At 38.4% G+C, this 26,936-nt stretch overlaps 1 protein-coding gene across 4 annotated transcripts; it reads right to left on the bottom strand.

Annotated features, from left to right (window-relative positions):
* LOC113055007 (transmembrane and coiled-coil domains protein 1-like) lies at nucleotides 1-26,695 on the bottom strand. 4 transcript variants are annotated; one of them, XM_026220920.1, is made up of 5 exons: nucleotides 26,374-26,695; nucleotides 24,449-24,622; nucleotides 7,288-7,331; nucleotides 3,803-4,573; nucleotides 1-852 (listed from the first exon to the last, which is right to left on the bottom strand). In XM_026220920.1, the coding sequence occupies exons 4-5, from the start codon at nucleotides 4,397-4,399 to the stop codon at nucleotides 379-381; spliced, it is 1,071 nt and encodes a 356-aa protein (XP_026076705.1). In that variant the 5' UTR covers nucleotides 4,400-4,573; nucleotides 7,288-7,331; nucleotides 24,449-24,622; nucleotides 26,374-26,695; the 3' UTR covers nucleotides 1-378. The 4 variants fall into 4 exon arrangements, with proteins under 4 accessions (XP_026076705.1, XP_026076703.1, XP_026076704.1 ...); XM_026220918.1 differs by having other exon boundaries at nucleotides 207-855; nucleotides 26,374-26,692; XM_026220919.1 differs by lacking the exon at nucleotides 26,374-26,695 and adding an exon at nucleotides 25,137-25,494 and having other exon boundaries at nucleotides 207-855.
* Between the last annotated feature and the right edge of the window lie 241 nt (nucleotides 26,696-26,936).

The following is a 26,936-nucleotide window of genomic DNA, read 5'->3' as shown; positions in this document are numbered from 1 at the left end:
AATCAGCTCAAAATATTAAACGTGTTGGAGTTTGAAGCTAAAAAACTGGAGTCTGTGTCCATCGTACACTACTCAATTTGATGTCACTGACTTGCCCAGACTGCAAAATGGGTCTAAAAGTTGTGTTGTGCATATCAGCTTTTAGTGTGCAGTAGGCAGTAAGGAAGCACCTTATGTTTAGGAAGAGATTCGTGTGGTTACATCTTTTAAAATAATTTTATTACATTCTTTCAATCAATGCAAAGATCCAAACCTGGCTTGCATACAGAGTACAAGGTCTAAACTGCATGAGTCATATGATTAACTTAAAAAGTCCAGTTTGATCCCCTTAAATAAATGAAAACATTTCAGATCAGCACGCATCTATTCCAACCAATCCTAAACACAACCTTCAACACAGCACACTGTAAAGAAAGTCTTTACCTTGGCACCCACATCCTTCAGACCCTGGTGCATGTCTCGCAGGACATCTTTGGGTTGGCGTGGGATTCCGTTGTGCTCCACCTCTCTGAGCTTGCGGTGGTAATGCTCTAGCTTCCTCTGCAGCTGCTGGATGGTCTGCGCAGATTTCTGGTTTTTCTTCTCAAACACTTGCTTGATGCGAGCGCTCTGCTGTTTGTCTGCATTGTTGGCCAGCTTCAGGTACTCGGCTACATTGTCATCTCTTGCCGTTTGTTCGATTTTAATCTGCTCTGTGAGTTTGAGGATCTTCTGCTGCAGCTGAGCGATGGCCTGCTTGGTGCGCTGAGGGTCTGGAGTTCCATCCACTGAATCCACACCGTACTGACCGCCGTCTGAACTGGTTGACAGAGCATTGGGAGACATGGCAGGGCCCAACAACTCTAAACGATCCTGCTGTGAAGGGAAGAATGAGATTTAGTGCTGTGCAAATCAAATCATGTATTTAGACTTCATGTTACTGCATTGATCATTTAAAGCTGGCCCATGATGACCTATAATTTGGCTCATCATGCCTCATCCCAAGAGGACAGAAAAATAGGAAAAAACATGCCATTGAAGCATATCTTCATTTTGAGAATTTATATCCTTGTTTCAGTATTTTTTATTTATTTTCTAAGAATGCACAATATTAGTATCATATCAGTTATCGATATTACAGATATTTTCTAATTTCAGTATTATTTTCATACTCATTCCCCCATTTTTTTAAACAAACTTTAAATGAGTGCTAGATGATTGCAAAGGTAATCGTTTAAAGCACAAATAGTTGAATACTATTAAACAACCTTATCAATCTTTATATTTTTAAACTGTACCTTAAAATGATTTAATACTTAACACTTAATTTGACTAGTAGCATTGAAAATGACTGATTTTAGTTTTTAATGTTTTCTAATACAAACGAAACATTGGTGCATCCCTAATAATTTACTATGGTTCACCAAATAAAGAAGGTGGTAATCAAAATAAGCGCATTTCTGGAACTGGACAAAAGTGGCAAAGTTTCATTCAATTCAATTAAGATATTGTTGCACACTACAATGTATTGAACTGTGATAAGCCCTAGAAAGGTTATAAAATTTAATATTTTCTTAAACCTGAGAAAAATAATAGATTTTGCAGTCCATTTTCCTACAATAATAGAAAGAATTTAAATAAATTACCATTAATGGTGGTTCACTTTCAACACAGTCCATATTGAAAGACCTGCCACGTATGAACTAAGTGAGACTACACCGGTTTCAGGTGACGTTGACAGTTTGGACCTCTGTACTATGACATAGCCCTCAAAGTTCTGAGATAATGCAGGACATTCACTGATAAATAAAGGCTCACTGCACCACTTCAATTGAAGATGATGACAAGGCAACCAACATTAAGGAAAAAAATTAAGTGGTTTTACATTATTTCTCTTTTTTGTATGATAACCTACTGTGTATAAGGGGTGGGGTTTAGCCAGCAGTGAAATGAACTCTGTCCCTAGACCCATTGACAGACAAGTCGAAACCAGATTATCAGTGATATGGCCTTCACTGATCGTAGATAAACAACTACAGATAATCTAAGCATCCATTAAAGTCATTATAAACTGGCTAAAAGCCCCACCAGCATTGTTTGATCATGAAAAAATACATTATTTTTGCCATTAGGATCAGGTGTTAACTGCCAGTAAGTTCCCCTATTGAAACTTGACACATGGGTAGAATTCCCAGCTATGTGGACATGCACAGAAAAACTAGGTGAACTGATGGCTGACTTCCCATTTGATAAGACCTAGAAGATGCCTGAAAAGACATTACAGATGACTTCTGATGTCTTTTTCACATCTAACTGGTCAGGAGAGGATTTTCTCTGTTTAATTGAGAATCACAGTTCTGTCTGATTAACAAAGGTGTTAAAGCCTCTTAGAGAGCTGTGCTAACTCTGTGACAAAATAGATTGACCTCAAAATTCACTGACAACAAAACTAAGCTGAAAAAACTAAACTGTAATCACAAATATGGGCTAACAGATGAACACAACACAAAACAATAGCACACTTATACCCAGCAAATCAACATAAACTCAATTTACCGAGCTAGCCAGGCTGAAACGGTGGTCTGAAATAAATGACAGACTCAGACAGAGATTATGTTTTGACACTCAACTGAGAGAGGAACATTCTGAATGGTGCCAGTAACTTCAACAACAGGTGAGTTGAATCACTTTGGAAGTCACCCAGACCCTTCAATGTATCTGGTAGAAATGCTTAGCTTTTGAAAAAGGCATGCTTAAAAGCATAGTACTATGAAGTATGAACTGTAAGCATAATTACCCTGGAGAGACGTAATACAGTAGTATTGGTCAACATTTCTCCTGGTAAAAGATTTTGAATGCTATTTTGAGTGAGCAGCAGGAAAAAACATCTAGTAATGGAGAAAGGCTAAGCAGAAGTGTAACTGGTTTTGCAACTATCTGAACTGAAGTTCTAAATAAAGTTGCTTCACCTGTCATGCAAGAGCAAACTTAACCTCGACTGTATCCTTGAGGATAAATGAAAGCAAAGAGCTACCCCAATCCCACATCCTGGTTAGAAAAAACACAAAAAGGCAATGATTTCGACATTAAGCTCAATGCTGCCTAGAAGTGCTCTGAACTGAAGTGCATCCAAAGACTTGGCTAAATATAGCAGGGGTTAAGAACATAGTGACCTGCTATACAAGCTACCTGACCTGTGAGTACTGTCAACTCGTCCTTCCATCCTGGAGTTTCTTTCAGACAGATTGCCATCTGCCTAGACTGCTGTTAAATTCAAATCCACCTTTCAATCAGCCTACTATAACCTCCTATTGAACACTGATCACATTTCCCTTGGCAAAATGATTACTTGTATGTGCAAGGCATGCTGGAATATTTTGTAAAACGCAACATCAAGGATTATTATTTTTATTTTCCTGTATGCACGGTCGGGCTTGTAGTTCAGGACTACATTTCCCAAAATCACTGAAAGCCTTTAAGACTGTAAAGATCGTAGAGAATTTTAACATTTTATATTATATTAACATTAAAATTTCTCATTTAAAATGTAAGTTTTTTTATAGTTTAATATGCATTTAAAATTATTTAACAGCATTATATATTTTTTCCCAAATGAAAAGAATTTAAGTTTTAAGTTTTATATTTTAAAAAATGGGGAGGAAAAGTTTTTTTTTACTACCCAAAACATCACTAAATAGTAGTTTAAAACTTGTCTGTCCAAGAAACCTTGAGAAATGGTAGCATGGCTACCAACAACAACCACCAGAGAGTAATCGTTGAAGAAATCACCTTGACAAACCTGTGCCATTCATGTGGCACTTACCCGATCAGCCTCCTCAGTGGAGTGGTAGCCAGAGGTCAGCAACATGTCCGAAAAAGCTGGGCTGCTGGGTGTATCAGTGGTGGAGGAGGAGCGTGGCCGTCCCACCTGCAGCAATGTCTCCTGAGTACTGCGCCTGTGGATCTGGGGGCTGCCTTTCTGGGGGGCCTCCCCTCCCCCCCCTGCCTTGCTGCGGCGGCTCTGCAGGCTGGTCCCTCTCTTCATCATGGGGGGGCCTCGAATTTGCAGCAGCACACGGCTCAGAGCTGCAGGGGGGGCGGAAGTGTAGGGTTCAGAGTTAGGGGCGGCAACTGTCAAGGCAGGCACTTCCCCCAACTCTGGCCCCGCTTCTTGGGGCTCAAGTATGGGGCCTGTGGAGGAAGATGCGAAGTCGTGCGGCGACACAGACGAGCGTCTGCGCTGAGGTTGGAAGAAGTGCTTCAAACCGTGGCCCAGTGTGCCCATGTTCTCCAAGGCATTGTGAGTAATTTTGGACAGGCCATGATCAGGCTCGGACACCCTCCTGCTCGCCTCCCTCTCTGCTCGACCCCCAGAGTCTGGCTCCTCTGTTCCAGGCTGCTCGCTACCACCCTGGTCCATCAGGAGGCGCCAGTCTCGCTCAGAGGGTCATCACAGGGGTGGGGTTTAGCTAAGCCCCGCCTCCACCAGCCCTCTGATAGGCAGTTTCAAAAGCCAGAAAGCAGAGGTAGGCAGCAGTCAGGTGGACTCTGAGAGCGTACATGCATCTGTGGTTTGGCGCAAAGTCATGCACGTCTACCACAGAAGGAAAATAAAATGGATTATGTCATGCAGCTGTGAGCGATGGAACACAAGCAACAACTACATGAGCTCAAATCACAACACCGCCACACTGGTTGGCTCAAAAACAAAAGGATGCAGCTGACATTTTTTCAGCTTAGGCCTGTTGCATGGATTGCTTTTTCATTCACAATTATGTCTTGCCTCATGAGAGTGAAGGCAGAGGTCACAGATTAAATAAACCACACCTTGAAGATTCCGAGCCAACCAACTAAAACTACATTAGCAATATCACTACTGACAGACCACTAGCAGTCTACAGCCATGGGTTTTGCCAAGCGAATGAGGTATGACAGAACTACAAAGAAAACATGTGGGTGCCAATTTCTGGGTCAAATGATGTTAGATCACTTCTTTAGCAACACAGTATATACAAAATTTCAGACCCTTTAACGGAAATCAATGCAAATTTGAACGCCGCTATGTAGGGCTGCTATATTTAAGGGAAAAAAAATTGTGGTTGCGAATGAAAATCCAAGTTAGCTGTGCTTGTTAGTAGGATTGAACAATTTGGCAAAAATGTTGTGATTATTCATTAAGATGGCTATAAAATAATAATTATTATCATTATTATTATTATTATTATTATTACTAATAAAATATACATCACAACTGTAAAATGACAATACTAATATTTATGGCTGTCTTCTAAATTTTTCGTCATTAAACTATCAAACTTCTGTTTTGCTGGCAAGTGCTTTTCATTACAAGTTAGAGCAACCCAGAGCACATGAAGAGATGGATTTGTGTGGAGCTGCATTTACTGAACACCAAAACGCTCTGGTACGCTGCAAGCACCAGTGGAAAAATTTGTGAATTGCTACCATGATTCACTCTGAAAGACATAATTATTCAAATAAATTAGTGATTTGATCGTGTTTGTCACTCTCCCCCCAGAGCTTACATTACGCCTTTGGCTGCGCCTAGGGCATACGCTCAAACGCCTTGTGAACATGCCTGCTTGAGCGACTGAAAGCTGAAGATTACGGTTTATAAATTATAAAAAAATATATATTTTTCTTACACTAACGCATCGTTTCGCTTCAGAAGGCCTTTATTAACACCCCGGAGCTGTCATCACTCTAAAGGCGGGCGTACACGGTGTGATTTTTGCTGTCGTACGAGTTAGCATGCAATTTTTTTTCAATCGTGTGGAAATCGCGTATTCTCGTATGGTCGCGGCTCGTATCATTTGCGATGAATTACGAGCCGAGCGGCTTACGAGCACTTCCCGACCTCCCGATCATTTTTAAACATGTCTAAAAAGTTCGTAAGCTATCGGTTTGATTTCGTGCCATTTGTGCGGTTGAACGAGCCGATTTGTTGTTTTATCTGAAGTTGACCAATCACGAACTAGGAAAACCACAGAAGAAGAAATATGAAGACGGCAGCTGAAGTCTGTCAGCAACAGCGAGTGCTGTATGATGTTTCTAGCAACGTATTCCAATGCCTTCTCTCTCTCGCCCTCTCTCTCTCACACACGCATATGTAGTTTACAGGGACTCTCCATAAACGTAACGGTATATCCCCATACACTACCTGTATCCATCACGGAAAATGCATTTTAAAATTTTCTATTAAACACGGTATAGTATTTTTTAAAGCCATTTGGTTTACGAGGGCACAGTAATTGTCCTCATAAACCATGTTTACATTTTAATACCCATTTCAGATATTTATAAACCATATACAAGAACACACACACAGGGTAACCAAACGTCCCGGTTTCCTATTGCTGAAAAATAACCTGTACGTGTAGGAAACAGTCACGGCTCGTATCAATATTTTATATGCAGTTATGAGAGAGGGAGAGCAGTTGTATTAGGCGCGTTCCACTCGAAGCAGCGCTGCATGCACAGAATGATCACCTGTATAACAGTACCGCGAGAGCGATTCGAATGCATTGGATATGTGTGCTCTCTTATCGCTCTCGCTGTACTTTAATGTCATACAGTGATCCTTCTGGGCGTGCTGCGGTGCTTCAAGTCGAACGCGTCTATCAACTTCGTGCGATTGCTTCTGGAATTCGCAGGTTGTAAAATCGTGTCGTATATCATCTCGTCCGTACGATTTTCAGATAAACTCACTCATGCCGTGTGCGTGGACATACGATCTTCCGACCATCCGAATTCGCACCGTGTACACCCACCCTAAGCCAGGGGTGCCCAACCCTGCTCCTGGCGATCGACTCTCCTGCAAAGTTTGGCTCCTACCCTAATCAAACACACCTGCCTTTAATTTTTAAGTGAGCCTGAAGACCTTAATTAGTTGCTTCAGGTGTGTTTGATTGAGTCGATCACCAGGAGCAGGGTTGGGCACCCCTGCTCTAAGCCATAAAGGTTTTATTTAAATTAATCGTCCAGCCCTTACGTAAATCTAAGGTGAGTAGAGGTGATAAGTTATGGGTTTGATGTTGTTAAACACAAAAGGTGAAATTAGGCAGAGGTGACAAACCCTCAGTGGAGCCGAGGCATTACTACAACCCCAGGTGGCCTAGCATCCAATCACCTGTCCATGAAGCACAACCCATCTAAAACTCAGGTCAGCTTATTTGTTTCGGACATGCTCAAAATAGTTTAGATTGACACAGAACTATTCACATTGGATCAAAATCTCAAAAGACAAATATGACAAAGTAACATAATGACAAAGTAAATCATGTCTCCTACCATTAGTCCAGCCTGGCCTCAACCGGTTCAAAGTTCAGGATTGGCTGTGGAGAAAATTGGTTGTCACATTATACATGACAGTGGTACAGATTCACACAGTGACAACATGGTGTGCTCATGTTTGGTTTATGATGCTTGATTTTGGCAGCCAAGGGTCAAGTAATTTCCGGGAACATTTACATTACATTTTTCATAACATAATTAGATGACACAGCAAGTAAATAACTTTTATTTTCTTGATCAAATTTGCCCCACTAATTTTGTAAACTGCCCTGGACAAACAAACATGGCAAAAGTTGCATAAAAACTTTACAAAGTCTAAAATGAACTGTTATAAAACGAAAACAAAGCTTCAGGTGTGTTGAATTGAGATGAGTCTGTTGATGGAGCTCAGGCTTAAGATGGGCCTAAGAAAGAGAGAATAACAGCCAGCTGTAATCCTCTTTATTCAGCTTACTTCAGCACACATAAACCCTCTTACTGCACTACCACAGCACGCCATAATAATTTCAACAGTTACCGTCCAGGGGCCAGTTGCACCAGCTAGACATAAAAAAGCTGGGTATAAGCCCTGCGCCTGGCTTTGCAACATCACGCTTTAATATAAATATTTACACCTGTTGCACCAATTTAAACTACGATCAGGCGCAACAACGCTCGGTGTAGAAAATGCTCGTCCACGCCGACACAGTCTTCCACAGTTATAGCTATAGAGAGAATAACAGCCAGCTGTAATCCTGTTATTTGTAGCCAATCCTGTTATTTGTAGCCACACCACAATGGCTACAAATACTAATATAGAAATGAACTGAACTGCTCAAGACATAATATAAGTGAAGCCACCACGCCATCATTTCACTGAGTAAACATTTCCAAACAAGTCCGTGGTTTTATATCTGAAGTCTCCCTGCACACTCCCATGACCGATTTCCTCAAGGTTATGTAAATTAAAATAAAAGTAATACAATGCTTCTCTCTAGAGTTAGTTTTTATAGCTGACTATCAAGTTTATGTACAATGAATGTCTTTCCTGAGGTAATTTTGACTTTACGTTACATTTTGTCTTTCTGTGGCTGAAAAAACACGTTTATATTTTGTGATAAAATTCATAGAATTCGAAAGCTGATCATTTTTTTCTGATTAAAAGTAACAAAGCACCAAACTTATTTTGATTATTTAAAGAAAGTGAAGTGACATAAAGCCAAGTATGGTGACACATACTCCGAATTCGTGCTCTGCATTTAACCCATCCAAAAAGCACGCACACCCAGTAAACACACACCTTGAGCAGTGGGTTCATCCAATTGCTGGTAGGCATGCTACAAATAATGAATGGAAAAAAAGACGTAAAATATTTCTAAGCATATACACTGTCCTTCCAAGTAAGATATCAAATGGTTAAGTTTCTTTTAATAATCCAACATCATGTGTAATATTTTACTGCATAATTACAAACTTGACAGAAATATATTTTGTGTTCAATGTTGACAGTGTGGTAAGCTTTAGTCTACACCGTGCTTCACGATTGATATCGCTTATCCTACCTGAAAAGACAATAAACATTCAAGTTTATGTCTGCAGTAATAATTAACTAATAGACATGAATCCTAAAAACTAATAATGTCCAAGAAAATTATGACTTTTCGTAAGATTTGGTGTCAGACATAGCAGCATCCTAGGAACATCTTGACATTTCCACTTTCAGGCTAACACAATCACAGTTTTATTTAAAACAGCACAGGCTCTTCCAAGCTGTAAATTTGTAAAAAAAAAAATATATATATAAAAAAAAAAAAAATATATATATATATATATATATATTTTCTTTTTTTTTTTTAACACTAACACATTTTTGGGTCACTATCCCTTAAATGAGGGAAAGAACTACAATCTTCTGAAGGATCACGAATGAAATATTTCCATGAAAAATGATGGAGACATACACCTTTTGATTATTCTGTAAAAAAAAATCTGCTTTGCATCAGATTTATGAACAGTTTATTATAACCAACATGCAACACCAACTTCAAATTAACTGCAGCTTGCTTGAGGGGTCAAGCTGCATAATAATTTCTAAAACTTCGATACAAATCAAGCCCTTTCTAGTGTTGCCTGCTGCTCTTCTCAATCAAATGACCAGCAGGATGGCATGCAAGTGTTTAAATCCATGTACCTCAGTTTTGTTTAGTCTGTACTAGTGTTGTCAAAAGACCCGGTACTTTGGTACCAAGTCAGTACTAAAAAAAATTAAAATGTCACGGTACCAGGTTTCTTTAAGTACCTGAGGTACCGAGTACAGAGTACCCGGTCAACCCGGTTCTTGACGCATACAGCACTATGATTTCCACAAAGCAGAAAATGTGGACGGAATCTCAAAATCCAGTCATGAAAATGAAACTTACATTTTAATATGGACAGTCACGGAATTTGTCAAAGTAAGCATAAATTAATCAAATTAAATCTCCATATGGATCAGTATCTGTCAATGTTAAGCCGCAAAAGTTGGTTGAAATATGAATCCTGCATGTTCTGCGCCTCTCTGTGTGAATGAATGAATGGAAGAGACGTACGGGTTTGTTTACTACATAGACTGAAGTGCGTTACGCTTGCAGTAATTTTAGCATCTGCCGTCTCATACCTTCCTCAAACATAAACATCACCAGAACTGTTCTGAGCATAGACTGTAGGTTCTGAGTCACTTCACAAACATTTTACCATTTCATTTGAGTAAAACCATTGTCAAAATAAAAGTAGCCTGTCAAAATAAAAGTTAATTTTTACATAAAGGCATTGTGCTAGAAATATTACTATTATTTAGTAGAATGTATGCATAGACAGTAAAAGAAATGGACACAGCGACCCCATTGGAACTCAATTGAGACAAGTGAAGCCCGTTTTTAGCTATTTTTAGCACTTCCGTTTCTGACGCGCAGACTTAAACTAAGCTTGATGACGTCAGCTTTTAGTAGCTGTGCATGCAAACTGCCATCGTTAATCTTGCAGAGACGGCGAGCTTGAGCGGGGAGTTCTTTGGCGTGAGTGAGCAGGAGTAAGTATTCCGATTAATTATTTTGTATAGTATTTTAAAATGTAACGCCAGTACGCCATATTAAGTTAATTGCCTGCGAGGTTCTCCTCCTGTCTGTACGGTAATGCGACAGAGTCGAGTGGTTATGACGCAATCGTTAGCCTATTTTTACAAAAACTGTTTCTACGGGGCCATAATGTAACATAGAAGGTAATGGAGCCCTTTATACATTGTCGTGTATCTTTAGAAATAAATAATGGACAAACGGGAGTCTTTAAACGCCTCAGATGTAAAGTTATTCGCTGTCAAAGTGACGCCAAAATGAATGGGAGGTCAATGGGATGCTAACGCAAGTGAAGTTTTGCTACAAGATGGCGGCACCCGGCAGACTTCAACTTCCGGTCGACTTCCTTGCCGCCTGAATGTATGTGATACTGCTACTACTAGAGCCCGACCGATATATCGGCTGGCCGATATTATCGGCCGATATGAGCTTATTGCATTTAAATCGGCATCGGCGTTTATAACGGCCGATGAATGATGAGAAACAGTCTCATGCTTTACTCATGTTATGAGTGTTGCATAGTTTACCCACCAGAGGGAGCTCTGCAGCTCCAGAGTTGACAACAGCGCCAGAAATCCACTAGCGAAGAAAGCGATCAGCCAAGCCAGCCACGGAGATTTTTTTTTCTGTTTTGACGGTGAGTCTGTCGTTCTTCATGTGAAATGATTTAGTTCATACACTGTATATACAATGATGTGGTAGTTCTAGCTAACGGTCCTATCATTATCACTTATAAATATTCTGTAACATCACTTACAGCCGCTAATGCATTGCTATATTAGATTAGCCACAGAGCTAATACCATGTTTATCAGTGGAAGAGTGCGAACGTTAATAAGAGGTCAAACTATAACGTTATCGTTTAACTTATTCTAAATATATCTGCAGTGTTTCCCACATAATGACCGGGTAACTGTGGCAGGGGGGCAATGACTAGAAGTTATGTTCAGCGTGCCTCGAAAAAACAACAGCTGTTATGTTATTGAATGAATTCATTAAAAATAGGTCATTGCACTTACATCAAATCACGATATGGACGAATATCTGTAAGTATTAAGCCGGAATAGTCTTTTTAAATATGAATCCTGCATGTTCTGCGTGTCTCTGTTAATGAATGGCACAGAAGCGCCTCTTCATTCATTAAACACACGTAAGCGCATTAAGCTCGCGGTGAATTCAGCGTAGGGGTGGGCGATATCTCGATATTTAAAATATATCGAGATATTTTTTAAACACGATATGGATTTTGACATATCGTATATATCGATATATTGTTTATATTCTGATTCCGCCACTTTGCTTGTTTGCCTTCCCTGTGCTGTGCTCGCCCCCGCTCGCTCGCCCCCCGCCTCCTTGCTTTTGTCCCCTCTCACCTCGCGTGTAGAGAACTAGTCAAAAAAAAAAAAAGGACAACTGGCTCCATTATATGGAGATACTTCAGTTTTAAGGCGTAGGGCGAACGGCAGGCAGATGTCTACTGTAGGGCCCAATGAAACGCGGACGGAATCGCGGAATCCAGTCATAAAAATGGAATTTACAGTTTAACGCGGAATGTCACGGAATTGGTCAAATTTTAAATGAATTAATCAAAAGTCGGTCATGCACTTACATCAAATCGCGAAATGGACTAATATCTGCAAATATTAACCCGGAAAAGTCTATTTAAATATGAATCCTGCATGTTCTGCGTGTCTGTGTCAACGAATGGAGCAGAAGCGCGTCTTCATTCATTAAACACGGAAGCTCGCATAACGCTCGCGCTGATTTCATTGTCTTTCCTCTCTCTAAATAAAGACGTGAACACATGAGGAACATCTCCAGAACTGCACTGAGAGTCACTTCATGAGCATCTGACCGTTTGATTTGAGTAAGACTAGCTCATATCACATCATAGACTGTGGTATCACATACACAGAACTGTAAAGGTAAACCCGTCAAAATAAAAGTATTTGACAGAAATCTATTACTATTGTACAGCAGAATATAGATAGCCCACTACTACTACTATTAAAATTAAACGAAAATAATTTTATAAGGAATAATCACAAAACATTTCTCCCATGTTTTATTTTTAATAGTAAATCCCCTTTGTTTACCAAAAAATAAAGTTTGCCTAATTTTAAATAATTAAAAGATAAATTAAATGAATGTTTTATGCCTTCATTTGATAATCAGAAAAATGTAAATACACAGAATTTCTGAAGGGAAAAAAAAATTTCACATAAGGCTATTTTAAGAATTGTTTTTAACTAATTAAGTTGTTTTTATGCATTTAAATAATTGCACATGCTAAAACACAGAATTAGGTAACAATAAAACATATGGTGAAGAAAAAAATAAAATGTTTCATAGGCCCCTTAACATGTAATATTTGCCATATTTGTTTTTGCAGTAGTTTTTTGGGGGTTATTTTTCCTGTAAAGATATCGAGATATATATCGTATATCGAGATATAGCAAAATATATCGAGATATATTTTTTGCTCCATATCGCCCAGCCCTAATTCAGCGTCTGCTGTCTCACTAAATAATCACGTGAACACATGAACAACATCTCCAGAACTGCTCTGACAGTCACTTCATGAGCATTTGACCGTTTGATTTAAGTAAAAGCAGCATCACATCACATACACAGAACTGTAAATGTACGCCAACCCGTCAAAATAAAAGTCCAGATAAAGACTGTTGTTCAGCAGAATGTACAAAAGCCTATCATAGACTCGATTACTAAAATATTCGATAGCTACAGCCTTATGTTATTCTAACGCTAATATAGCTTCCTTTTTAGCAGGCCCCTTAAATGCTTGCTATTAACTTGATTGAAGGTGGTTCTTCTCAAAATTGACAGCGGTGTGTTCATGACACTAACGTTAACCATTCAACTTCGACTAGATGCGAAATGATTAACCAGATAGGACATGTAAATACATGTGAGCTGAACAAGCGCTTTTTTTATTTTATTTATTTTTATTTTTTACAGATTGTTTCAAAGCAGCTTTAAAGACATAACAGGAAAATGTTGTAATATTGTTAAATAGAAGTAGGTAATAGGTAATACCTATTGGTTGACAAATAAAATATATATATATTTCTCATTTTTGCCTATGTAGGAGATCCCTGTTTATTATAATTCTAATTCTAATGATGACACGAGTAATGATACATGGTGATATTATTAATACACATGCTTATTCTTTCTCTGTCTCTTTCTGCCCTACAGATGGCTGAAAAAGGGCATGTTGTAGCAGCAAAGTGTGGGACTACTTCTGCAAATACTTTAACTTTAGTATTATAATTTATTTACAGAACACACACAGACTGTTAAAACCAGCTTCAACTGGAAGAAAGTAAAAGTGTTAAATGTTTAAAATCAGGCTGTTTTTTTATCATTAAAAAATATATACTTTTGATGTGCAATTGTTTAGTCATTGAGACTATAATCTAAGGCTTTTTTTTTTTTTTACATAATCTCTTCTGGAAAATGGTTTATACAGCCCACATACATAGAATAGGCAGATATTTTGCTATTGAATGTTGTGTAAGTGCAGTATATAGGAAATGGGTCTAAATATCCAGTTTATTTTCAAAATCAAAATATCGGCTTATAAATCGGCTCTTTTCGAGTTAATATCGGCATCGGCATCGGCCCCCAAAAAACCATATCGGTCGGGCTCTAGCTACTACTGTTGAAAAAATTTATAAAACTTTATTTTTTAAACAAATAAATCACAATATTTCTTCCATGTTTTAATTTTAATAGCAAATACCCTTTATTTACCAAAAACTTGTTTACTTGTTTTTCATAATTATATTACTTGTAGAAAAACATTAAACACAATTGTTAATTACTATAAAGATGAATTGGTTTAATTTTGTTTGTGATTAAAAAGTGTTTTTTTTCTTTTAATTAGCATATTTTTGTGTTTTACTTTGGTACCGAAATTGGTACAGAGAACGGTGGATTTTCACTGGTATCGGTACCGAATACTGAAATTTTGGTACCGTGACAACACTAGTCTGTACGTGTCACCAACATTAAAAGGCAGCAGGTGCATAAATACACTTACTTTGTTTTTGTTTACTCCATGTAGTTCTGAGAGCTGAGGTGTACATTTTGCTATTCTAAAATACATCAAGTAAGTGCGCAAAGGTCTCTCATACACTTTTTCTCTCTCTCACACACAAACACAATAATATGCTGTTATACTTCATATAGCTCCATATATAATCCAGAAACTAAACTTTTTTGCACAGGCCTATCTAAAGGGTTAATGGTCCCACCTAGTGATCAACCATAAAAAGTTTACCTCTTTCCAACAAGGAAAACCACCAACCATCAAGAATGCATGATTTTATGGTGTCATGGCTTTGCAATCAAAAAATGTTGTTATAATGGAAGTCAATGGGGCAAAAACTAGGGATGCATTTCAGTATTTTATTTTTCAAATTTGGTTTTAAATAAAAAAAAGGTCTTCACCAGTGAGACTAAATAAAGGTATGCTATATAAATACATTATTCCAAATTGTTAAAATCAAATAATGTTGGTGCGAAATAAAACTAAGATGCAAAGTGTTTCATTCATCTTTAAAAATAATAATAATTCAGTTGTCACAGTTTAGACCATTTCGTTTCTCATTCAAAACGCAAAAAGTTGAGCTGAATATCCCTTCACTGTCTCCACTAGTGTTGTCACGATACCAAAATTATTGTTTCGATACCTACCTAGTCAAGAATTGTGATTTTGATACTTTTTCGATACTTTTCCTGAAAAGGGAAAATACACTCAAATATCATTGCTTTATTTTAAAACTGGGACAACATTCTAATCATATAACACACTAATAAATGAACATATGAACAGCAGATGTATTAAACATTTGAACAAAATATGAAATATCAAAATATAAAAAATAAAATAGAGCAATGACATTCAAGGTAAAGAAAGAATACATTTAGCAGCATTATCTCAGTTATCATAAGAAACATAGGAGTAATACATTTATCTTGATTCTGAACTTTGAATAAAAATATGAACAGCAATTATATTAAACAATGTTTCTGAAGTCAGAAGATTAAATGTCAAAAGATAAATTATCTCAATTTAAGCAATGACATTCAAATAAATAAAAAAATAAATAATTATTTTTTTTAGCAGCAATATCTCAGATATTGTAACTTATTCTGTCAGTTGTGCAACCTTTTCTTTCAGAGGAGAAAACTCAGCCAGTGAGCTGTAATGAGCGTCGTCTTTTTCTACCAGTCGTGGACCGGCGGCCACAGTATCACTTGTGCTCGCTTATGCAGCCTAGTGATGCGTGGGTCCGGTTTTTTTCCAACCCGCGGGTCCTGCTTTTATGAAATTATTTAGCCCGCCCCAGCCCACAAATAAAGTAACATTTCTTTGCCCACCCCGACTCGCGCATCGGGGACATCACGGAAGATACGTTGGTACTAGACTCATATTTATCGTTCACTGAAATTCCTCTCTCCACAGTAGCGCACGAGCACGGCGCTATTAGCAGCGCATGCGCAGCTCGTGAACAGCTCTGTGAACTGTTACTCAAACCTCAAGATGTGACGGAGCATGTGATTTGTTGAATGTAGTATAAGCCCTTCACTGAACGAGATCGAGAGATCTCATTTGTGAGAGTGAATGAACTGATACATCTCGTTTATGAACTAAATGAATGAGTATACCATGTCAGTGAGCCAAGCATCTGATATGTAAATCTCGATCAGCAATCAGCAGATACAAAGCGCAGTTATAGGTGCTGTATAGGAAATATCGGCCGAAAAAAGACCAAAAACTGGCCGATTGCCGATCATGTATTTTAAACAAAAACCGACCGGTTTCGATTTATGGCTGGTCCACCGGTGCATCCCTAGCAAAAACAGCCACGAACAACAAATGAGGGAGAAAACATGTTAATCTAATGCTGCACAAAAACTAACAACGCATCAAAGCCAATGTTGTTACTAATCTTTGACATGCCCAAGACTGTGATAAAAAGTTAAAAAAATATCCAGCCACAATTACATTTTGTTTGAAGAAAAAGAATTCCGAAAGTGCAGAATGCCTTGCGAAAGCTAGACAGAAAATAAGCGCCTATAAAATCCAGTGACGTCGAAAGCGACCTCTTATGCTGCGTTCACACCAAAAGCGAATAGAGCATCTGGCGTGAATGATTTCAATGTTAAGTTAATGTAAAGACGGGTTTACGCGTGTCTGGAAGTCTCGCTGCGACTGCCTCATCTGCGCATCTAATTACAGGAGATTCTGAGTTATGAAAAGGACCATTGCAAGCTGACAGCGACCGGTAATACCCCCACCTTGCGCAGCTGTACCTGAGTGTCCCTGGTACATCAGTGCGGTCGGAGCGCATCTTCTCAACAGCTGGATATATAGTGAATAAAAAACACCCTGCTCTGGACCCCGATAATGTTTATCGACTTGTTTTCCTGTCCAATAAATTTGTAATGGCCCTAACCTTTTTGATGCCTAGACTAAGTGTCGGTTACATTCAATAAAAAGAAAACACACATGGCCTGTTAAAGTCAATTTAAAGTTTAATTTTTTTGAACAGTTGTTTGAAAAGGATTGATCATTATTTAAAATAATCTTGGGGATTTTTGATTTGCCTGAATGTGATGATGGAGCGGAACTTCCTTTTATGGGTCCTAAGGGCACTTCTCCCGGAAGAGCGCGCGCTCCCGTAAAGCAGAGCACAGAGACATTCACTGATCAGAGCGAGAGAACGATTTGTCACAAAAGAAGTGTGTTTTTGGTTGCCAGGGCGAGACAACCCTGCATAGATTACCAAAAAAAAAACAGCATTAAGGGACCAGTGGATGGAGTTTATTTTTAAAGAGCATCAACGGAGTTGTGCAAGTGTTTTTGTTTGTTCCCTGCATTTCGAAGATGCTTGTTTTACAAACAAGGCCCAGTTTGATGCCGGATTTGCATATTGTTTATTTCTTAAGGGTAATGCAGTCCCAACGAAAAAGTGTCACGATCATGTGTTGGAACCGCAGGCGGTGAGTAAAACTGCTTCAAATATCTTGGTGTTGTTAACTTAGCTATCGGTGCGTAAGCACATCAAGTAAACAACATGCGATGTTGTCATCAAACTGCACTTTCCACATGTACAGCTTAAAAAAAAAAAGACGACAAAGTGGAACTTAGTCATTTTCCAAAACCGTTAAAGCAAATATATACAGTTTCAATACATACTACATAGAAACGTCCTGATGTAGTCGTTGCTGCTGCTGCTGCTCATCTGGTTGATGTTTTTTTTCCTAACGGTAATGTCACAGCTTCCAAACACTCTCAACACAAAAGCTTACTCGTGCTCGTGATTCTTTAGCTCCGCCCACACGTCACGCCTCCAGGCGCTCATGTTTTTCCGGGAAAAAATGGTACAGACTATCTTTCTCTTAGAAATATAATAAAACTAAAGACTTTTTGGAGTTATGAAGGATGCAGTACTACTCTATAGGTACTCAAGATTAACAGGATATTGACTGAAAACGAGCATTTCACCCCCCCTTTAATTCCAATAAATAAGAATTATTGCTGACTTGTGCGTTTCCAGCGCTCTTTTTACGTTCGTCCGATATTTGACGTTGAAAAAGGAAACGTCTTTTTTTCGACATGGAAAATTTATTTTTTACAATCGATTCAATGAACACGTCTTGAAAATCCAAAAAGATTTTTTTCACAAAGGTGACAGCCCTAATCAGGAGTGAGGTTGATTAATAGATTTATGCAACAAAACAAAAAAATCGGTACATTTCTGATACATCAGATACATTTTTACAGCAATTTTGTGGATGTTTTCATCCCGAACATAACGAAAGGGTAGTGAATTTTAACAATGCACAAGGGTTAAAGTATTAACAACTATTGAGACTTCCAAAAACAAACAAAAACAAACAAAAAAAAAAAAAAACAGTTTGTTTCATTTGTATCTTTTAATCTATTGTTTTTTTCCTTTGCTGTATCATTACTTACAGTTTAATTATTTTCAATAATTTTGAGGACTTTTCTTTTTTTGTTTGAAATTCCGCTGGTCTCTACAATACATGTCATAGCAACCTTATTAACAGGAAATACATATTTGATATGTATCACTATCTTTAAATAAATCACTCATATGAAGGTTTGGTCATATGGCCTCCTCATAGTCGTGTTAAATAATCGTGACTACAGTATTGACCAAAATAATGGTGACTATGATTTTTGCCATAATCGAGCAGCCCTAATACAAATGATTCTTCTTACCCTTTGCAAATCAATGCCAAAAATCATCTTGCGAACATGAATCCAAATCACACCAAGATCAACCATCCACGGACAAACAGAAAACAAGAAACAAGTCATCCAGACTGAAAGACATGCACCTAGTTAAGCAGTAAACAAACCCACACCTAGTTCAGCAGAAAACAAACCCTGACCTAAATTAGTCCAGAAACAGTATCCTCCAGATGTGGAAGTGGTACGACAGCAAGGTGACACATGAAGTGACGAGTGACAGAGTGGCGCACATGCCTGGTACAGCTATTCTATAACACAATCATATTCAACACAACAGCAGTTTAACAGACCCTGCACACACCCAAGGACACCCTGGTGTGCTGTCACCCCAGTTATATCAGTCCAAAAAAATTAGACCAATGACGGTTACCTCAGAGACTTGTGTGAGCAACATTCTTGTCACCAGTCTGTTTTAATAGTTTGAGTTTATATTTAACTCTCATTCATCTTATAATGGCAGAAAAGATCATAACAAGCCAATTATGTCATATGTGGCAGGGGCATGTGTGCAAATACAACATGCAGTTTTGACAAATCGCAAATTCTTGAATTTCAACTGATCATAGAGGCTTTATTAGTTAAAAGTAGAGATGCACCGAATGCAATTTTCTTGACTGATTCCGATTTTTTGTTAGTGTGATCTGCTGATACTGATTTTTGATTCTGAATTTTTTTTCTATGAGCTATAATTGACAGCATACACAAATAAAAATCTACATTTTCTTCATTGCAAAGTTTTATTTTCAGAAAAAAAACAAGTTAGTAATAAAATAACAAATAAGAAAAATAGCAAATGCAATATAAAATTAAGAGCTATGAAATAAAGTTTTTAGGTTAAGTACGTTTTTATTGAGGTAAGAAATACTACAGAAATTAAAGCAAATGTAAATTTTGATCAAATTTAATTTTCTGTAGTATTCATTGTAAAAATTTAATACAAATTAATGCATACCCTTAAATTTATAAAAACGTATTCAGTCAAGAGAAGAAAGTGGTTTTCTTTGTCTCTTGTTCTATGGTTAACATGACAGACAGCATCAAAATGGTCATTTTGAAAATAATTGTATGTATTTGAACATTTTAGCGCAGTTAGCCACTCATTTTTTGGTGTAGCGCAAAACCTGCAGGAATTACTAAAATAATGTGCAATAGAAGCACTAAACGCACAAAACGGTTTGGCCTCGAAATCAGAAAGTAGTGAGACTCATCACCCAGTCACCGATATGGGCAGATCATGAGGAAAATCAGCCGGTTCCGATCCCTGGTTGATCGAATGGTGCAGGTCTAGTTAGAAGTCATATTTCATGATGGATGCAGCACATCTGCAGGATTTGTGATCAGTCGATCTTGAAAACAAATGAATTGTTACACCTCTTCACCTTCAAAATCACTAATTTCTCTTAATGAAATGGGTCAGCTTATTTTCTCCATCACTCTCTCTCTCTTGGTCCCATTCTCATAGCTTCCGAGTAGTATGTGTGTGTGCATGTGTGCCTTTGAGCAATAATACACTCCACTAGAGTCAAGACATTCAGAACACTCAGCACGTCCAACAACAATGGCATTGTAATTCCAGGGGTTAAATCATAAAAAGCTAATCATTATTGCCTCATCATTAGTTTATACATAAATAGTCATACTATTGTTGTCACGGAACCAAAACTTCAGAATTCGGTACCGATTCCACTGAAAATCCACGGTTTTCGGTACCAATTTGGTACCAAAGCAAAACACAAAAATATGCTAATGAAGAAAAAAAAATAATTCTGCTTCGTGGAAATCAAATCGCTGTATGCGTCACGAACCGGGTTGACCGGGTACTTAGTACCACAGGTACTTAAAGAAACCTGATACCATGACATTTTCATTTTTTTAGTACAGACTTGGTACCGAAGTACCGGGTCTTTTGACAACATGAAGTCATACTAAAGCCTGGTTTTCACTTTTAATGCTGGACAGTATACTGGTTCATACTGAAAACCGGTGTATATTTTCGTTACAAGATTAATTTTTAATATAGTGCCATACCAATGTATTTAATTTCTCAATGTTCGGAACGAACATTATGCTGTGCCATGGCCGCGCGACACTGCGAGGCATGGTGAGGGTAAACACAGCAGTGCTCTGAAGTTACGTTATAACGCCTGTTTCATACATACTCCGTCTGCAGTGCTTATGCGTTACATATTTTTTTCACGCACCCATGTTAACAGATTCCAGCGTTCATACTAGGGCTGCACGATGTATTGTTTAAGCATCGATATCGCGATGTACAAATCCACGATAGTCGCATCGCAGGATGTGCGATGTAGGCTGTCGTAGTTGATCCGTTATTCATTAACTATGGGCCAAAGAGCACGCGCGAGAGATAGAGCGCGCGGCCGGCGACACACTAGATGCGTGGCGCAAGCGTCCGTTTTTAATTCTGCTCCCATGTTAACAGGTTAGAGCTTGCAGACTGCCTGCGTGAGACGTGCGTCTCAGGCGTGGCTCAAGCCGCGCGGAAAACACGTGCATGCTAGAAATAGAGCCGACGCCTATTTATATTGCACCTGTCACCGGCCTGAGAGAGAGCGTGCGCTCGCAAGAGAGCGCTGGCGCAAAGCGAGCCCCGGCCGAACGCTCAATGTCTTCAAACAACACGAGCGCTGTCTTGCTCTCTCTCCCTCGCGCATATTAATCAATTGACACGATAGTGTCGATGTTTAAATCATTTAAAATGAGAATGTAAGTGTGCTCACCCCATTTTTGTTTGTAAGAATTTTTTTTATATTTCATATTGCAATATAAATCGCAGAAAAATTAAATATAGCAATGTAAATTTTTCCCAATATCGTGCAGCCCTAGTTCATACTAGGGCTGCACGATGTGTCGTTTAAGCATTGATATCGCGATGTACGAATCCACGATAGTCACATTGCAGGATGTGCGATGTAGGCTGTCATAGTTGATCCGTTATTCATTAACTGTACAGACCAGCTGCTCCCCGGCCCTTGACGAATGTGATTCGCGGATTAATTGCACAGCTTAACCATCATAGAGTGAAAGTTTATCATTTGCATGTGTTTTTAAGTCCTGTAAGTTTAACAGGGCAGAGAGAGAGCGCGAGCGAGCGAGAGAGAACGTGCGAGAGCAAGAGAGAGAGAGAGAGAGAGAGAGAGAGAGAGAGAGAGAGAGAAAGAGAGAGAGAGAGAGAGAGAGAGAGAGAGAGAGCAAGGCCTGGCCGCACGCTCACTGTCTTCAAACAACACAAGTGATATCTTGCTCTCTCTCTCCCTCGCGCATATTAATCAATTGACACGATGGTGTCGATGTTTAAATCTTATAAATAGAGAATGTAAGTGTGCTCACCCCATTTTTGTTTGTAAGACAAAATTAGATTAGATTTCATATCGCAATACATATCGCAGAAAAATAAAATATTGCAATGTCATTTTTTCCCAATATTGTGCAGCCCTAGTTCATACTGCACCAGGTTGCGGTCCATCAGTGCATTCAAGGAGCGGTGCGTCTGCAGCAGTGCAGCGATCGTTTACATACCAAGTCTATTTTTGCTGTGCTGCAAGTGCTTAATTCAAAATTTGGCAAATTCCGTGCCATTCCGCGTTAAACTGTAAATTCCGTTTTTATGACTGGATTCCCTCCGCGTTTTCTGCATCGCGGAAATCATAGGGCCCTAGTTGTGGTTTATCAGCTCTATCTTGCAATGGACAGACGCCACAACATTCTCTTTATGTTTGAAGTGCAGGGGAGCGATCAAAACAAAACAATGGTCTCTAATTAGAAGTACAAAACGAGGATTTGTAAAGAAGAATGTCAGAGGATTTCGATATAAGCCAAAAGGAGACTGGTTTTCCTTTGCTAAAGTAAATAAAGCTCCTGTTAACAAACGTTGGTTTTTACGAAACACACCAGCGCAACGCCGACCCCATATGTCCTCCTCCATGTACAACTGTTGGCGCAAGCTAGATTCAAGCGATTTATGTTTTGAATATGGTTATTTTTCTTACAAAAATGCATTGATTCACTACAGGAGGACACTTTTTTTATGGATGGGCCACTGATCTATATATATAACTGGATCGCTCATTGCGTTCTAAACTGCCAACAGACAGGGAAGTCACCGGAAGTGTTCGGTCTGCCATTTTATTAATCCCTACAAGCAGAGAGCACCACTGAGTTACATTCAAACCACTGTCCTAAAATAACTGGATTTGAAGCAAATCAGTCAAACGAGACTCGTTTTTATCTTATGTGTAATAAAGTAATGTTTACTTCAGATTTTATCTGCAGTGTTTACCGTCTTTTGGGGCAGGATAAGCAATATATTTAAATCATTTAGGTGGGTGTGTCTGCTGCACACTGACGACACAGGTAACTGATCCAACACAAAAATGGCTTATTTATGAACAAAATTATTCAGGAATTATTAAACATGAACGTATTCGTATCAGAAATGGATTTTAATATATTACAATGAATAATACAATTATGTTGTTAATATCGCTCTATAATGAAATAAAATTGTAATTTACTATCTGGGAAATAAAGCTTTGTATTTATTTCTTAAATCCGTACTGTATATAGTCAGTTATTTCTCTGAATAAATTCAGATTTCAGAATGAGTACTCTGTTGTTTGTTTTATATGTTGAGGTCGTGTCCGTCTGATGTTTATCATGTTCATGATGCTCACTACTGTAATAACGGTAGCTTTTTAATAAGTAGGGGAAATTCCCGACATTTAAAAAATAACCGTTTACATGCCTAGGGTGTTCGCATTGTAAAAAAAAGTACAGAGATACTTCATATTTATGAACGCTGACTTGTTAGTTGATGTTTTCTCATTAAAATCATACAAATTCCTATTAATTCAATGGAAATTTTTCGCACACTAGGGATTACCAATATGGCAGCGCGACGGCTTCACTTTAATGACTTCATGAGCAATCCAATTCTATATTATAGATCAGTGGGATGGGCGCGTTTTATTTAACTTATTTTGGACTGATGCATGCAACATCCTCTGAGTGCCATTAAACAGCTTGAAAGATTACCCTAAAGACAATTTTTTTATATAACTCTGATTGGATTTTTCTTGAAGAAAGTCATATGGACCTAGGATGACTTAAAGGTGCAGTAGGGAACTTTTGTAAAAAAAATATTTGTAAACTATTTATTAAACCTGTCATTATGTCCTGACAGTAGAATATGAGACAGATAATCGGTGAAAAAAATCAAGTTCCTCTGGCTCCTCCCAGTGGTCCTATTGCCATTTGCAGGAATACCATCGCTCCTGGTAAAAAACAACCAATCAGAGCTGCGGTCCGTAACTTTGTTTGTGTTCAAAATGTAGAAAAATTTATATAATAAGCGAGTACACCATGAATCCATTTTCCAAACCGTGTTTTTGACTTATCCTGAATCACTAGGGTCCACCTATAATAAGTGTTGATATTCTGACTACTTTAGATTACTTCGGGGGAACCGCGGCGGAGTAACCCAGTACCTTTGTGATTCTTCATAGACATAAACAGAGAGAAGTAGTTCCGGCTACGATGTTCTTCCGCAAGACGCAAGCAGTTCTGTTTATTAACCGCTAGAGCGTCAAAAGTTCCCTACCGCAGCTTTAAGAGTGTGTAATGTATATAGGCTAATTTTCATTTTTGGATGAACTCTTTTAATTTGCAAAACATTCATTGCAAAGTCCTTCCTGAATAAAAAGTATGTGATGAACGACATAAACAACTCTCCATACCTTCAGTTCCAGTCATCCTGTTCAGTCGTCTTCTCAACACAGAAATATGATACTGTGATGGATAAAACTAACTAGAAATCCAGAACTGCAAATAGACAACAGCCTTCAATGCTGCATAAGCTGTCCTCTTGACACTTCAGTCAGCTTGGCCCTCATAAATGTAGGATTATCATGCTGAAAAGAGTATACATAAAAAAGCATATAATTAATTAAACTAGTCATGTCAGACCTTTTCTCAAAACAAATGTGGAGGAAATACTTGTCCAAAAACAGTACATAATATAATGTATATCAATACTAGCATGTTTAAAATTATTTAAAAAACTCTATCAAGAATTATTACATTTCTATTTTAACTAATGTACCATTTTAAAGCCAAACAACGTTTAAGAATTTCACACAGAAGGCATATACAAAACACGCAAATACAAGTCTACATATACATCTGTTAACTACGTTACGGTTTTACAATTACATCGATGGGTTGGTTTAAGCTACAAGCGGTCTATCTGATGTTAAACTTGCTCATGAAACAAAAACAAAATTAAAATGCCATGTCAAAACCGGCAAACACAAGACTGGCTATGTGAATGAAGCTAACTCTCTCGCCGTACAATTACAACTCGAGCGGTCACTGAAAGATATTACGATGACATGTAATACGGAGGGTTAAAACACGAATACAGACCCCTTTCACTTCATGAGACAAACGGATGTGGCTGAAGGTTGAATTAATCCGATCATTTTCCAGGACTGTCCGTTCGCTAGCTGAGTTAGCTGCCCGGCTAGCTGGTGAATGAGCCGTTTACGCCCAACCCAGGCTAATACTATTAGATGGTCGATATAACGCTCCGCCGCACACTATCGTCAGCAAAGACTGATCACACATCGGAAACATTACGCGCAAACCGCTCGAGCGGAAGGCACGACTACACAACCGATCAAACGCCTGTCAAAGGCATACACAATCAGCCGACAGCATCAGCATCGGATCACGCCAATGAGCTTGTTTGGGTGGCACCCATAGACTGTGGTGGGACCTTGCATCAGCAGCATACAAGCAAATTAACACGCGAGTGGGTGGCTATTTACAAAGTATCTTTTAAATGATCCCCATTTTACCATCTCATTATTTTATTTAAAATGATCAAGCAGTCCTTATGTGGAAGATCCACTATTTCCATAATCATCAATCATAAATTTCAATATAACAACTGGTAACAAATATTGGTTTAATAGAGTTACAAATAATTACCTGGTTGATTATTTTCAAATATTCCAGGGTTGACATGTCTTTGGTTTATACCTTCTGTAGCCATTTTGACATTATTTAAAGATGGCATTAATTGTTAATTATTGTTTTTATTTCGTTAAAGCCTTTAAATTATATATTAATCCACGTGAACGATATTCTTCCATCTTACGAAAACAAAATCGAAAAAGGTTTTGAATTTGTTTACTTCATTTTATTAGCAAAAGTATTCGTGAGCAAAGTAATTCTTCTAAGATGCATAGATTTTCTTTTCAGTCTTCTAGATTTTTGAATAATAAACTGAAAGTGTTTGTACAGTGCTGAATTTCCAATCACACATTTTTATGTTTATACTAATGTCTGCTATTTATTGTATTTTATATTATACTTTTACTATACATAAAGTTCACATTCAGAATATCGGATGTGTGTGATTGGGAGCGGTTCGGTTTCGATGATGTCTGACCTGCTGCACCTGATCTCGCGGCTAGGCTGCTAACGTCATCAGCAACACAGGCTAAAACCGACTAGCTCGCTAACAGCTCAGCCAACAAACTGGCCGACTGTGTTCAGACCCACATTCCGAACAACTATTTATCGGCTACGGGTTCGCGTCAAAGCTGTATATGTATTGAAGGTAAAAACGTGCACGTTTTTTGCGGTTACAACTTACATGAGCGCTGAGAGAGAATTGTGCTGATGTCCGTTAATTTCTCCCGAATGGAACACTCCCGCGATGACGTCAGCGGCGCGCTCACAACGCTTGTAGGAAGCAGTGTCATTGCGCGTGGCACGGTATGATCCGAGACTCAAAATAAGACCTTAGAATGGTTATCAAAATGCTGCACTCACACTTTCGTTTAAAGCGAATCGTTATGCTTTACTAGAGAAATGTATTTAGCGTCATACATGGTCCACACACAAATAGTAAGATGAACTGACACACAAACATTGAAACAGCCAATCCTAACAGTTTCCTCTATATTCCCAGTGTCCCCACAGAATTTTGTGAGACTGGTGGTTGCATATTGGCATGCGCGTAATTTGCAGGGGGGTTAGGGGGGTCATGACCCCCCCAAAAATCAGATCCAACTAATATAACCCCCTCAATATCATCAAACCATTCAGATTTAAATAATATGAAATATTCAGAATAAACACTTTTGTTCGTTTTCTTTATTAATGTCATTTGCCAGCAAGAAAGATAGTATCATATTTTAAATAATCTGTAATGTA

Source organism: Carassius auratus, chromosome 36 (assembly GCF_003368295.1).
Source record: "Carassius auratus strain Wakin chromosome 36, ASM336829v1, whole genome shotgun sequence".
Taxonomy (NCBI): Eukaryota; Metazoa; Chordata; class Actinopteri; order Cypriniformes; family Cyprinidae; genus Carassius; species Carassius auratus.
This window is presented reverse-complemented; position numbering and strand designations above follow the sequence as displayed.